This window comes from Macaca mulatta, chromosome 3 (assembly GCF_049350105.2).
Source record: "Macaca mulatta isolate MMU2019108-1 chromosome 3, T2T-MMU8v2.0, whole genome shotgun sequence".
Taxonomy (NCBI): domain Eukaryota; kingdom Metazoa; phylum Chordata; class Mammalia; order Primates; family Cercopithecidae; genus Macaca; species Macaca mulatta.
This window is the reverse complement of record NC_133408.1, coordinates 192,228,924-192,241,515: the sequence shown is the minus strand read 5'-3', so window position 1 is coordinate 192,241,515 and position 12,592 is coordinate 192,228,924. Positions and strand designations below refer to the sequence as shown.

The window sequence follows — 12,592 nt, the reverse complement described above, 5'->3', positions numbered from 1 at the left end:
AGTAACATCATTAATCAAAAGCAGGTGGTGGAGAGAAGGAAGGGGAGGCAAGAACATGTGGCAATACCAACCTGGTCACTGATTACAGCAGGAAGGAGATAGTTACCCCTAAACAAATACAGGGTAAATATATCAAATTATACTAAAATATGCAAAAAGGAGTCGTTTTAATTATTACTAAGAACACACACCCAATACAAAGCAGAGAAAAATAAGTCTTCAGTTAAAAAATACTAATACATAAATAAAACACATTAAAAACATGAAGCATAACATTTTTAAAAAATAGTTAAATTAAGACCAAACATATCTGTCACACAGTAGCATGCCACACCAGTCTGATTAAGAGATCTGAGGTCAAACTGACTGGGATCAAATCTCAGACTTCCACTTTACTAGGCTTGGTAAACTATTTCCTCTCTCTCCCTGAGTCTCCTCATGGGTAAAGTGGAGGTAATTAGTACCCCACTCAGAGAGTTGCAAAGATTAAAGGCAGTCTAAATAATGTGCTTCGAGCAGTGCTGGACACACAGATGTGTTCAATGCCAGTGAGTTGCTATTACTAAAATTATCAGCAAATATAAATGGGAAATGCAACTACTAAAAACCTCTCAGTTAAAAACAAAACCAAAATCAAATTCCATTCTGAGGTTAAGAGACCCAACCAAAACAAAGTAGCTTTGAAAGGTAAAAAGTCAACACTGTCTGTATCAGAAGATCAGAAACAACCTAAATACCCACCACTAAACACTTTGGAACAATTTCAAAAAATGAACTCTATGAAGAAACAATCTCTGTGATGAATTGCTAAATTAAAAAGAGAAAGGTGTCTTCATTCCATACACATTCTTAAATATCCTTCTGCTTCAACAATTTGTAATGAAAACTTTTTTTTTTTTTTTTGAGACAGAGTCTGACTCTGTCACCCAGGCTCCAGTGCAGTAGCCCAATCTCGGATCTCTGGGAGACTCCACCTCCTAGAATTCAAGCAATTCTCCTGCCTCTGCCTCCGGAGTAGCTGGGATTACAGGCACATGCCGCTATACTCAGTTAAATTTTGTATTTTTAGTAGAGACAGGGTTTCATCATGTTGGCCAGGCTGGTCTCAAACTCCTGACCTCAAGTGATCCACCCACTTCGGCCTCCCATAGTGGTAGGATTACAGGCATAAGCCACCATGCCAGGCCAAAAACTATTTTTAAAAAACAAAGTGTGGTAGCCAGGTGTGTGCCTGTAGTCCCAGCTACTCAGGAGACTGAGGTGGGAGGATCACTCCCGCCCAGGAGTTGGTGGCTGTAGTGGTGTATGACTGCACCTGGGAACAGCCACTGCACTCTAGCTTGGACAACACAGAGACTTCCTCTCAGAAAAAAAAAAAAAAAAAAAATTAAACAGGCTGAGCACTGTGGCTCACACCTGTAATACCAGCACTTTGAGAGGCAGAGGCAGGTGGATCACCTGAGATCAGGAGTTCAAGACCAGTCTGGCCAACATGGGGAAACCCCATCTCTGCTAAAAATACAAAAATTAGCTGGGCGTGGTGGTGCATGCTATAATCCCAGCCACTCGGGTGGCAGAGGCAGAAGAATTGCTTAAACCCAGGAGGCAGAGGTTGCAGTGAGCTGAGATGGTGCCACTGTACTCCCAGCCTGGGCAACAAGAGTTAATTCCATCTCAAAAACAAAAAACAAGGTGGGGGGAGAGGGGAAATATAGGGACTTGTTCAACGAGCACAGAGTTTCAGTTTTGCAAGACAGAAAAGTTCTAGAATCTCTTATGCAACAGTGTGAATATAGTTAACATTACAGAATTGTACACTTAAAAATGGCTAAGAGGGTACAAATAGTATTAGTTTTTTTTTACAATTTAAACAAAAAAAAAAAAAGTTTAATTCAAAATCCAAGGTGTACAACAGTATGCATACTGTGTTACCATTTGTGTAAAATAAAACTGTGTACTAGCCAGGTGCAGTGGCTCACACCTGTAATCCCAACACTTCAGGAGGCTGAGGCGGGTGGATCACGAGGTCAGGAGTTCAGACCAGCCTGACCAACATAGTGAAACCCCGTCTCTACTAAAAATACAAAAATTAGCCAGGCGTGATGGCATGTACCTGCAGGTCTAGCTACTCAGGAGGCTTGAGGCAGGGGAACTGCTTGAACCCGGGAGGCGAAGGTTGCGATGAGCTGAGATCGTGCCACTGCACTCCAGCCTGGGCTACAGAGTAAGACTCCGTCTCAAAAAAAAAAAAAAAAAAAAAGTGTGTGCTAACCCATATGCCTACACACAATCACCCCTGAAATATGAACAATCAGCTGGCTAAGAACTGGTAAGGGCAGCTTCCTCTAGGCAGGAAAGAGGCGAGGGGGGCACGCTCCCTAGAAATCTTCCAGCGCCTTTTCAATTCTGCACTGTGTGTGTATCACTTCTTCAAACAACAAGCAAGCAAATCTACCTACCAACTAGCCTGGCACTTTAAACTCTGGCACAACAGCGGGTGCAAAGTTCAAACATGCTGCCTCAAGTAAGTTTTAGTCACTGTAATTAGAATCCATCAATTCCTGGATGGGAGAGAGGAAGCCATCTCAAAATGTGGAAGAGAGAATAATGAAGTCATACTCAAACACAGGCTGCAAATAGGGAAACTAAAAAGCACTCCACGACATGTTATTTATTTAAATGTGCCTACTCGGGGCTGAGGAGATTAAATTTGCTAACAGCAGTGAAGTGCCCAGAACACAGTTAATAGCATAAATGTTAGTGATTAATACTTTAAATTTCCTTCATTTAAAGCACATGAGTAAGAGCTGCAGATTCCAACAGTAGTGTGTACAATCTCTCTCTTAAGGCACCTCCTATCAATCTGAAAAATGGGCCTAATAACATTACCTATCGCAGAGGGTTGTTGGTGGCATTAGAAAATGAGTTAATACTTGTGAACATTTAGAATGGGGCTGGGCACATAGAAGCACTCAATAAACAGCCATAATAGCCAATATTGTATCTCATTCCAGAAGAAATAACATATTAACTAAAGAAACCTATAAAGTTGTTTCTCATCCTGAATAGGAACCCAAGCATAATTATAAGTGAAATAAACAAACATTTAAACTGAGTAGAGGGGAGAAGTATCAGCAGAGAAACGGTAAGAAGGTATGAAGATGTCTGAGAACAGATAGGAAGGTTTCTTGCCTCCCAGCATAGAGCTGCGTATTAAACCTGAAGCAAAAACAGACCTGTAAGAAGACATCACCAACAAGAATCAGATTACCCCTAGCTCCCTGCATGCTCTCTGGGTCTAAGTTCAGTGTGAAATGATGATCCAAATAAATCCCAGATGGATGAAGATTAAATACAAACATCAAAGGAAAATGAGTTTTACCACATACAAATTTAAAGTTATGGATGTCCAAATGAAATAACCAAAAGAGAAAGGCAAAAAATTAACTGAGTAAAACTAACCTGCTGCAAATATAACAACAAAAGAAGCTTGCTATCCTAATTACATGAGAGCTTCCAGAGAATAAGCAGAATGTGGTATCTATGTACAATGGAATATTATTCAGCCTTAAAAAGAAAGGAAATCCTGGTGCATGCTTCAACATGGATGAAGCTTGAAGACGCTAGCTAAGTGAAATAAGCTGGTCATAAAAGGATAAATACTATATGATTCCATTTATATGAGGGCCCTAGAGTCATCAAATGTATAGAGACAGAAAGCAAAATGGGCATTCCAGGGACAGGTAAAGGAGTAAAGAGAATTTGTGTTCAATGGGGACAGAGTTTTAGTTTGGGAAGCTGAAAAGCCTTCTGGAGACAGACGGTGGCAATGGTTTGTGAATGTGCCTAATGCCACCAAGCTGTACATTCAAAAATGGTTCAAATGGTAAATTCTGTTATGTGTATTTTAGAATAAAAACATGTTAAGTAAAAACAAAGTTCATAGAAATCACAGCAACAAGAAAAGCAATAAAAATGATACATAAAAGAGCACAGGGCATGAATGGATAGCTCACAAAAGAGGAAATACAACTAATATGTGGAAAAATTTATAAGGTCAAAGTGATCAAAAATGCAAATTTAAAGCATATGGTAAATTTTAATCCATTAAATAATCAAAAATATTAATGCTGACAAGAGTACAAAGAAAGCAAGCCTCTTGTACAGTGCTGATGGCAGTCCGAAATAGCACACTGTGCAGAGACTGATAAAATTATTAACACTGCTGAACTCCATAATCAAACACTGCTAGTTCTTTTTAAACAAAAAATACTCAAAACATAGGAAAAACTGTCTGCACAAAGATTACATTATTTCTTATAAAACCGAGAAAATGACTAAAAATAGCGGAGCTGCTGCACAGGAAATACCTACTAGACAGCTAATCATATAGCTATTAAAATAAGGGTTATGAAAACTAAGAAAATGAGTACAATATTGAGTGTAAAATCATTTTTAAATGGGTAAAAAGATGAAATGAAAATATACTAAATGTCAACAGTACCTATGTTAATGTGATAAGACTATTAAAAAGTCCCATAGATATCTTCCAAATTTTCTCTATCATACTTACAATTCTACTATAATGGAGGGGAAATCATCTCTAAATCAAGTGTTAAACTCTGAGTTAGGGCCATGGGGCAAGAACACACAAACTCCTAATATAACTTCCTAATTTCCTAATGTACTTTATCTACAGACAGAGAAACTTACGGCAGCAAGATGGCAACGCCAAGCAGGAGACGCAGCACATCTTGCCACAGCTTCCTCCTGGCCAGCGGCTCCCTAACGTGGGTGACACTCTCCAGATAGGTAAAATCCAGTCAGAGTTGTGAAAGCAGCTGAATCTTTCCTTTGCTACTGTCTTCATGCCTGTGAGTGACACCACTACAGCAGGCATTATGAGTTACACTTACCGACACTGCAAGTTTGTGACGGACAGACCACTGATCTATGATGGGAAACGGCAACAGGCCCAGACAAAAGCATTTCCCAGACGTCCTTGTGGACAGGGATGACTAAGTGAGTAAGTTCTGGCCAGTAAGACACAAAAGCTGGAGTATGGTTGCCAAGAAAGCTCCTTACAAAGCTGAGTAGACTTGCCTCCTGCCCTTAACACACTCTTCCTTCGTGCAACACAGAGGCGACAGTTGGAGCTGCAGTAATCAACTTGTGATCATGAGGCATCCTTAGAATGAAAGCCATATATTCAAGACACTACAGTAGAGAGATCCTTAGCAACACCAGAGAGCTGCCGTATCAGCACTGGACTCTGCTACAAATTTAAGAAAAATAAAACTCTAACTTTTTTAAACTACTGCTTTTATACTTCTATTACTTGCTGCCAAAAACAGTTCACCATCTTTGAAGAATTAAAATCTATGTACTTCCATTTAAGGGAACATTTACAATATAATGACATTCTCCTGGTTCTTAGTCCAAAATCGACATTATTCAGGCCATGTCCTTATAGATTCTGAGGACCACAATCACAAACCCTACGTCTTCCTCAATCTCCCATTTCATCTCTATCCACCATTATTGATGTTGTAATTATTCCTTTAGGAGACAAATGTAATTAAAATTTTCTCAAACTATTATTTATAACAAGATCTAAATAGGAGATGTCCAGTTTTTCTGGGGGATTTCCTCTTTTTAAGACTAGTCAAGTGCAACAGTGAGAAGAAAAGAAAGAGAATAATCTGGTTTTTTTAAATATAGAAGCATATGATCAAAGCATCAATGAATGCAAGCTACATAAACATTTTTATACATAACAATGGTAAAATTATCACCTGGTATTGATTTAAAAATGAATAATGACTATCATAAAACCTACCCATATTTCTGGATAAAGACAGAAAATTGAACACATGTATCTAATATTACTCCACCTTCATGCCCCTCTAAAACTACAGTAAAGAAACATTTTTTAAAATACAAATCCTCAAGGAAGAGAGAATAGGAGAGGAGGCGACCATATACTGGAAGCTGGAAAGTACGTGCAGGAAGTGGCTTAGCAAATCCAAGAAAGCTGACCTCTACACTGGCTAGGTCTACACTGGCTAGGTCTACACTGGTTAGTGAAGTGCACAAGGCAGGTCTAACCATTCTCAAGAATTCAGAAAGGAAACTAGAGTAAGTCAGGACATAACGCAATTGTGATTCAGATGTAGGGTACTGCCATGGCTAACATTTTTTAATTTCACCAGGTTCATGAAGAAAATGATTTCACAGAGCACTAACTTTACCTAGAGATCTCAAAATGATCATATATTCATCTCTAAAATACCAAGGATGGTATGTTTTATCTTTAGTAATCAGAGTTAATTTTCCATCAACAATCAACACGTGAACGCTACTGACTCCTACATCAACACCTGCAGCTTGGAGCTGGCTGTTCCTCGGCTTCTTTACCTGTGCAGCCCAGTTAGACCCTTAGACCTCAGCATGTACAAAACCAAACTCTCCTTCTTCCTCCTCCCTCCCTCAAGTGAGTTTCTTCTCATGTTTCCCATCTTAACCAATCACATTATCATCCATGCACTGCCCCATCTCAAAATCTGAGTCAGCCTAGATTTCTCTTAACTGCTACCAATTCTCATCACTAAGACCCACCAAGTCTACCTCCTGTTTATCTCTGCTAACTATATATAACTTACCCCAACCAACTGTACATGCTCCAAAAACACAACAGCATACAAAAGCTAGTGAGGGTACAAGCCAGAACAATGAGGCCAAATATGAGAGCAGGTGAAATAACTACATGAGTAATACGATGTCTGCCCCGGGCTCCTTAATGAGTACTGGCTCTGGGAGTCCAACTGCTCTCAGGTGGTCTCAGCTTCAACGTACTGGGACTGGGAGCAAAGTGCTGGACTGAGGGCAACCTAATGAACCATTTGTGCTTCCACACACCACACTGTCCTCCTAAATGTAAGTCAAGCACCCCAGCTGGTGCAGAAGAAAGTTCCTCTATGCTGAGGGAAAATCCATTTTCTCTCCACTGACTCAGAGCTGTATAAACGGGCCCTTCCTGAGGGATTTTCATGGGTGGTTTCGACTATACATATCCCCTTACATAATTTTAAGAACCTCGCAAATGACAGAACTCCCCTCCACCCACTCCTGCCATTCTCACCGTACGCCCTCCTCACAGGCACCTGTTACCTCACATGGGGGTCATCTTCGAGACTCTGTGTGCCGGAGGTGCCTGCCCATAAAGTCTCCCTAAAACACAAAACTGGCCTCGCGGCTCACTGTCTACACCGCACAAAGGCTGCCTGACCTCCTCTCTCCACACTCCCCTGCTCTAATCACCCTAACCCAGTCAGGTCCTCAGAGTCACCACGCCCTCTCACTGCTGGTCGTCTGCATGTGCTGCTTGTTTGCTCTTGCAGGATTTATATTCAAAAAGTTTGAAAATCCCTTCTGAAGTTCTAATCCAATTTCCACTCAGGAGCACTGCATCTCTTTGACATCTCTGAGTGCGTTCTGAGCTTTGGGCAATGCAGTATTGGGGAAGAGCGGAGTTCCCAGGTGCCATGTGCTCAGTCCGCATAACCAGTGTAAGCTGTCTCTGCACCTCCTTGAAAACAGCCAGTGGCAAGGAGGTCATTCTCTCTGCATGTTCAGATGACTGGGCAAGGCTGTTAGAAAGGATAATTCCGTGAGCTCCTGGGGGTCCATCATTTGGGCCTCTTAGACTCTCTTAATGTCTTCAATTCACTTTGATGGCTTGGCCTTAAATCTTTCCACCTGGTTCACTCCCCTTTATTCCATCAACACACGGTTAAGGACATATACCTGAAGGAAATTTACCATTCTCACCACTTCCTCAACCACGACATGCAACAAAATGACTTGCAGAATTCAAAGCACAACACATGTAATACAGTATTTTCTTATCTTTTTAATAATAAACTTGATTGTTTTTGAACATTCATTGCAGGTACCCATTTTTAGCAAATGGCCTTTTCTATGTTCACACCAAACCTCTCCAATTCCATCCTGGCAAGTGGTTATGTTTTACTATCTCATATATGCCAACTAACTCACAAAAAGAATCCCCTTTAATAAAAATTCTTGTGAGCTGTGTGGTGGTCCGTATTTGTTCCACATGCCTGAGATTAGATGTCCCTCTAAGTAAAGCAAGAACTCCTGGCACGGGAAGCTGAAGTAGACAGAAGGAAGCAGCTGGGCTCCGTGCCTGCTCCTAAAATCCTATCCAACAGGTAGTTGATGTGATATGCTAGAGAAGGAAAAATGCCAAATCTGACAGGTGGGAATCTGTGATTTGTTTTGGCTGTAAAGACAAAGCCACTCACACACAGTCAGTTTATTGGCTCCATTTGTTCCACATAAACCACTGTGGGCCGGGCACGGTGGCTCATGCCTGTAATCCCAACACTTTGTGAGGCTAAGGTGGGAGAATCACTTAAGCCTGGGAGTTTGAGGCCAGCCTGGACAACATAGTGAGACCCCGTCTCCACAAAAAATGTTTAAAAATTAGCCAGGCTAGTGGTTTCTACCTGTGGTCCCAGCTACTCAGCAGGTTGAAGCGGGAGGATCAACTGAGCCCAGGGTCTGAGGCTGCAGTGACTGGATAGGATTGTGCCACAGAACTCCAGCCTGGACAACAGAGCAAGATCCCATTTCTAGAAAAATAAAATACAAAGCAAAACAGCAAAATAAAATAAAACTACTGTGGATGTACAGAGAAAACAGAGTGGCCTGTGAAACGCAGCAGCCATACTTGGCAATTTCAGTTGTGAAGACACAGCCAGGGAGAAAAGATCAAAGACCAGCTTTAATATACATTAAATATATATATTCATTATAGAGTTATTCCATATTTAATAGTTATTCCATTAACTATTAGCCTTATAGTTAAAATATTTCTTATACCAGATAATTCTTAAAAACACTTCATATTCTAATGTTAGAAACAATTTTATAATTGGATCTGGGACCATTTGACAATGCACTTGCATGAAAAAAAATCCAAACCTAAATTATGTAGATTTAATATGCAGCTGACGTCACATGAAACTGCCCTCTATAAAGCAAGCATTCTGTACATGCAATTAATTTTAACTTGAAAAGAGCATCTCACAGAAGAAAACATGTAATGCTGAGTAGAACCACTAGAGAACCAGGAGTTATTTCTTCTCATTTATCTGTGATGTTTCATTTCATTTGAATGAAATCAATTAAGTATCATAATTAGGGCCCATAACTCAGTTCAGTTATATTTTACAGTAACATTTGAACCCTAGAAAAAAATAACATCTTGACCTGGTTTCCTCTGCTATAAGTGGCAATAATTACAATCATCTTGCTATGTCTCAGGAAAACTAAAGCAGGTAGTTGGTTTATCCAAATCCATTCCTCCTTCTATTGTCCTTGCTTTTGGAGGCCTGTTTAGTTACTTACCCTCCTCCAGAGTCCAGAACATCAGACAGGTTCTCCTGGTCCCCGCCCCAAGGAGAAAGTCTTCATGAATCTAAACCAGTCACAGTAAATCCCTTCCTACTGCTCTAACCAGGTTAGGCATAGGCAGATGGGGCAAATCTGCTGGGAAGGTTTCTGGGAAAGGGTCTCTAAATTCTTAAAAAGTGAAAGGAAAATCTCCAATCTCTGTATGGAAATGTCCAAAGAGGTGATCTGGGAATTTGGCAGCCACCCTGGGACCCAAAGGGAACAAACAGAAGAGCTCAAGCTGTGCCCTAGGTTGCATGTGCAATTCCATCACTGAGCTGCTAAAACAACGCCCCAGAGCTGCCTCACTTGGGCTTCCTGTTTGGTGAGCTAACAAGCCCCTTTTGTTCTGAACATTTTTATTGAGCTTTCCAGTATTTTCAAAAAAGCAGCCTGATTCATGCACATATCTTTAGAAGAAATTTAAAACGCCCTAGAAAAGAATATCTTCAGTTTAAAATCTAAGCAATTTGGAACTTACAGGAATATATTCCTCTTAGTTCCAGTTACTCACCATTAAAAAATAATGGTCCTCAGGTTCAGCTCGAAGATATTTAAAAACCACTTGCTCCATGAACCTTTCCATAAGATCCCAGTCTTCAATGATTCCATGTCGTATTGGCCACTGGAGGAAGAGAAACCAGAGTTGTCAAGCCTCAGTTCATGACAATAAGAGCAGCAGTTTAACAGTGGCACAGAAGAAACTGTGTTATTACAGAATAAAGGTCTCCTTCTCATTGTAGTTTTTAATTCTTGTAAAGAAACAACAGCATTTGAAAAAAAAAGATTAAGTTATATTATTGTTCATATTCTCCTCCACTCATTTCTACAAACAAAGAATCACCTTAACAATGACAGGGAGACAGGCCAGGCACAGTGGCTCATGCCTCTAATCCAACACTTCGGGAGGCCAAGGCAGGAGGCTCACTCGAGCCCAGGAGTTCGAGAACAGGCTGGGCAACATAGCAAGACAGTCTCTACAAAAAATTTTAAAAATCAGCCAGGCATGGTGATGCGTGCCTGTAGTCCCATCTACTTGAGAACTTGAGGAGAAAGGATTGCTTGAGCTCAGGAGGTCGAGGCTGCAGTGAGCCAAGATGGCATCAGAGCACTCCAGTCTGGGTGACAGAGTAAGACCTATCTCTAAAAAAACAACAACAACAAAAAAAATGAGGAACAGATAGAATACTGCAGCTAATTATCATACAACTGGATCTGGAGCTTTAAAAAAAAAAGTCTGCTTAGGCTGGGTGCGGTGGCTCAAGCCTGTAATCCCAGCACTTTGGGAGGCCGAGACGGGTGGATCACGAGGTCAGGAGATCGAGACCATCCTGGCTAACAGAGTGAAACCCCATCTCTACTAAAAAAAAAATACAAAAAACTAGCCGGGCGAGGTGGCGGCGCCTGTAGTCCCAGCTACTGGGGAGGCTGAGGCAGGAGAATGGCGTAAACCCGGGAGGCGGAGCTTGCAGTGAGCTGAGATCCGGCCACTGCACTCCAGCCTGGGCGACACAGCGAGACACCGTCTCAAAAAAAAAAAAAAAAAGTCTGCTTAAATAATGTTAGTGTTTCTTTTTAATTAACCAATCTGCAATTTTCCCTCAACTGACAGGTTAGTCAACCTGTCAACAATTTTCCAGAGGGGGGGATCTTGCTTTCATGTGTGACCTGGTGTTTCCTGAGTCTATTCTGCATTCCAGGGATCTGTTAATTCCCTTAATTCTCCAATCAAAAACACCCCCATTCAAAAACCAACCACCACCACCACCTCTATTCAAACATAATAGAAACACATTCCACAACTCACAAATACAACTTCTAGATGACCATTTTGCATTACTCATCCTACTGCTCTACACTTAGAGAAGCAAACACCCGTCGGACATTTACCTTTGTAGCATATGTAGGTTTATCGATGGCTTCATCTCCTATGAAAAAGTCAAGGTCATCAACTCCCCTCAACACTCTCCTTTGGGCTTGGTCAACTACCTTTGCCGACTCTCTGATGGCAATACCTTAAAAAAAACACACACACACAGATTTCTATCACTATCCATATCTATTTAAATGATCAAAAGGGATAATATCCCTATATACACACAAGTAAATTTTCATTGTTAGGGTTCCATGTGGGGTGAAGGATGCTCACAAAAAAGACAATGTCAATGAGTACATAAAATAATACAGAAACAAGCTATTCTATTCTGGTATGATTTTCAGAATGGTACAAAGGAAATGAGCTGCTCTGCTTTTATACTGGCAGAAGCTACATTACTAAATTTCTGTTTTATCTGGAAAAATCCCTCAAGATAGTAAGTGAAATGCCTATACATCAGTAGGTTCCAAATTTAAAATACAATATAGAAGGGGACAAAATTCTGTACAATACAGAAAAGGAGAGTAAACAGAAAAATAATGTCTCTAATAAAACTCTACATCACATAGCCTTAAAATGTATTTTTAGTATTGTTACAGGGAGAAAAAAAAGCCACGACTTCCCATTAAAATGATAAATTAGAATGTTACTGGTTAATATCCGTAGCCAAAAAAAAGTACCATAATCAAATAACTATTACATAAAAATTCCAAATATTAATGGCTTTATAATTCATTAGTTTAGTAAGATCTTAACCTTAAATATTTGGGAATATACTTAGTAGTTAATAATCATATCGAACTTCACTCTAGAATTTAACATCTAATGAAATGTGGAGGGCATCACAAAGATTCCATTTTCCATTGAAATTCCTAACTCCTGGTCACACTCTTGAGCTCTCCCATGAGCTATTTTCATCCATCAGGTCCTGACATCAACACCATCTCCTCCCTTGAAGGCTTCCTTGACAAACTGCAGTTCTGCACATGTGTTTGATGCTTCCCCTGGCCCTTTTATACCTGCATTAAGGCATTTTTCAGGATGAATTACAATTGTTTAAGATCAGTCTACCAAACTGTAGATTCCTTAACGTCAAATAACACCCACCTTTCACTGTTTCTGCAGTGGGAGGCTCAGATATCAATAACTAAAAGTTTACATTTATTGAACACTCTGCTAAGTGTTTCCTTTTGCACACTACTTTATTTAATCCTCACAACAGCTTATGAGACAGGT

At 40.4% G+C, this 12,592-nt stretch overlaps 1 protein-coding gene across 7 annotated transcripts in view; it reads right to left on the bottom strand.

The window, feature by feature from the left end:
- ACTR3B (actin related protein 3B) overlaps window positions 1–12,592 on the bottom strand; it is a 127,118-nt gene that overhangs the window by 69,793 nt on the left and 44,733 nt on the right. For 6 of the 7 annotated variants that reach the window (XM_077995200.1, XM_028845060.2, XM_077995201.1 and 3 more), the window contains 2 exon segments: window positions 11,371–11,495; window positions 9,995–10,105 (listed from right to left, as the gene is read on the bottom strand). In XM_077995200.1, the coding sequence (XP_077851326.1) occupies window positions 9,995–10,105; window positions 11,371–11,495 (236 nt within the window). 7 annotated transcript variants of the gene reach the window in all.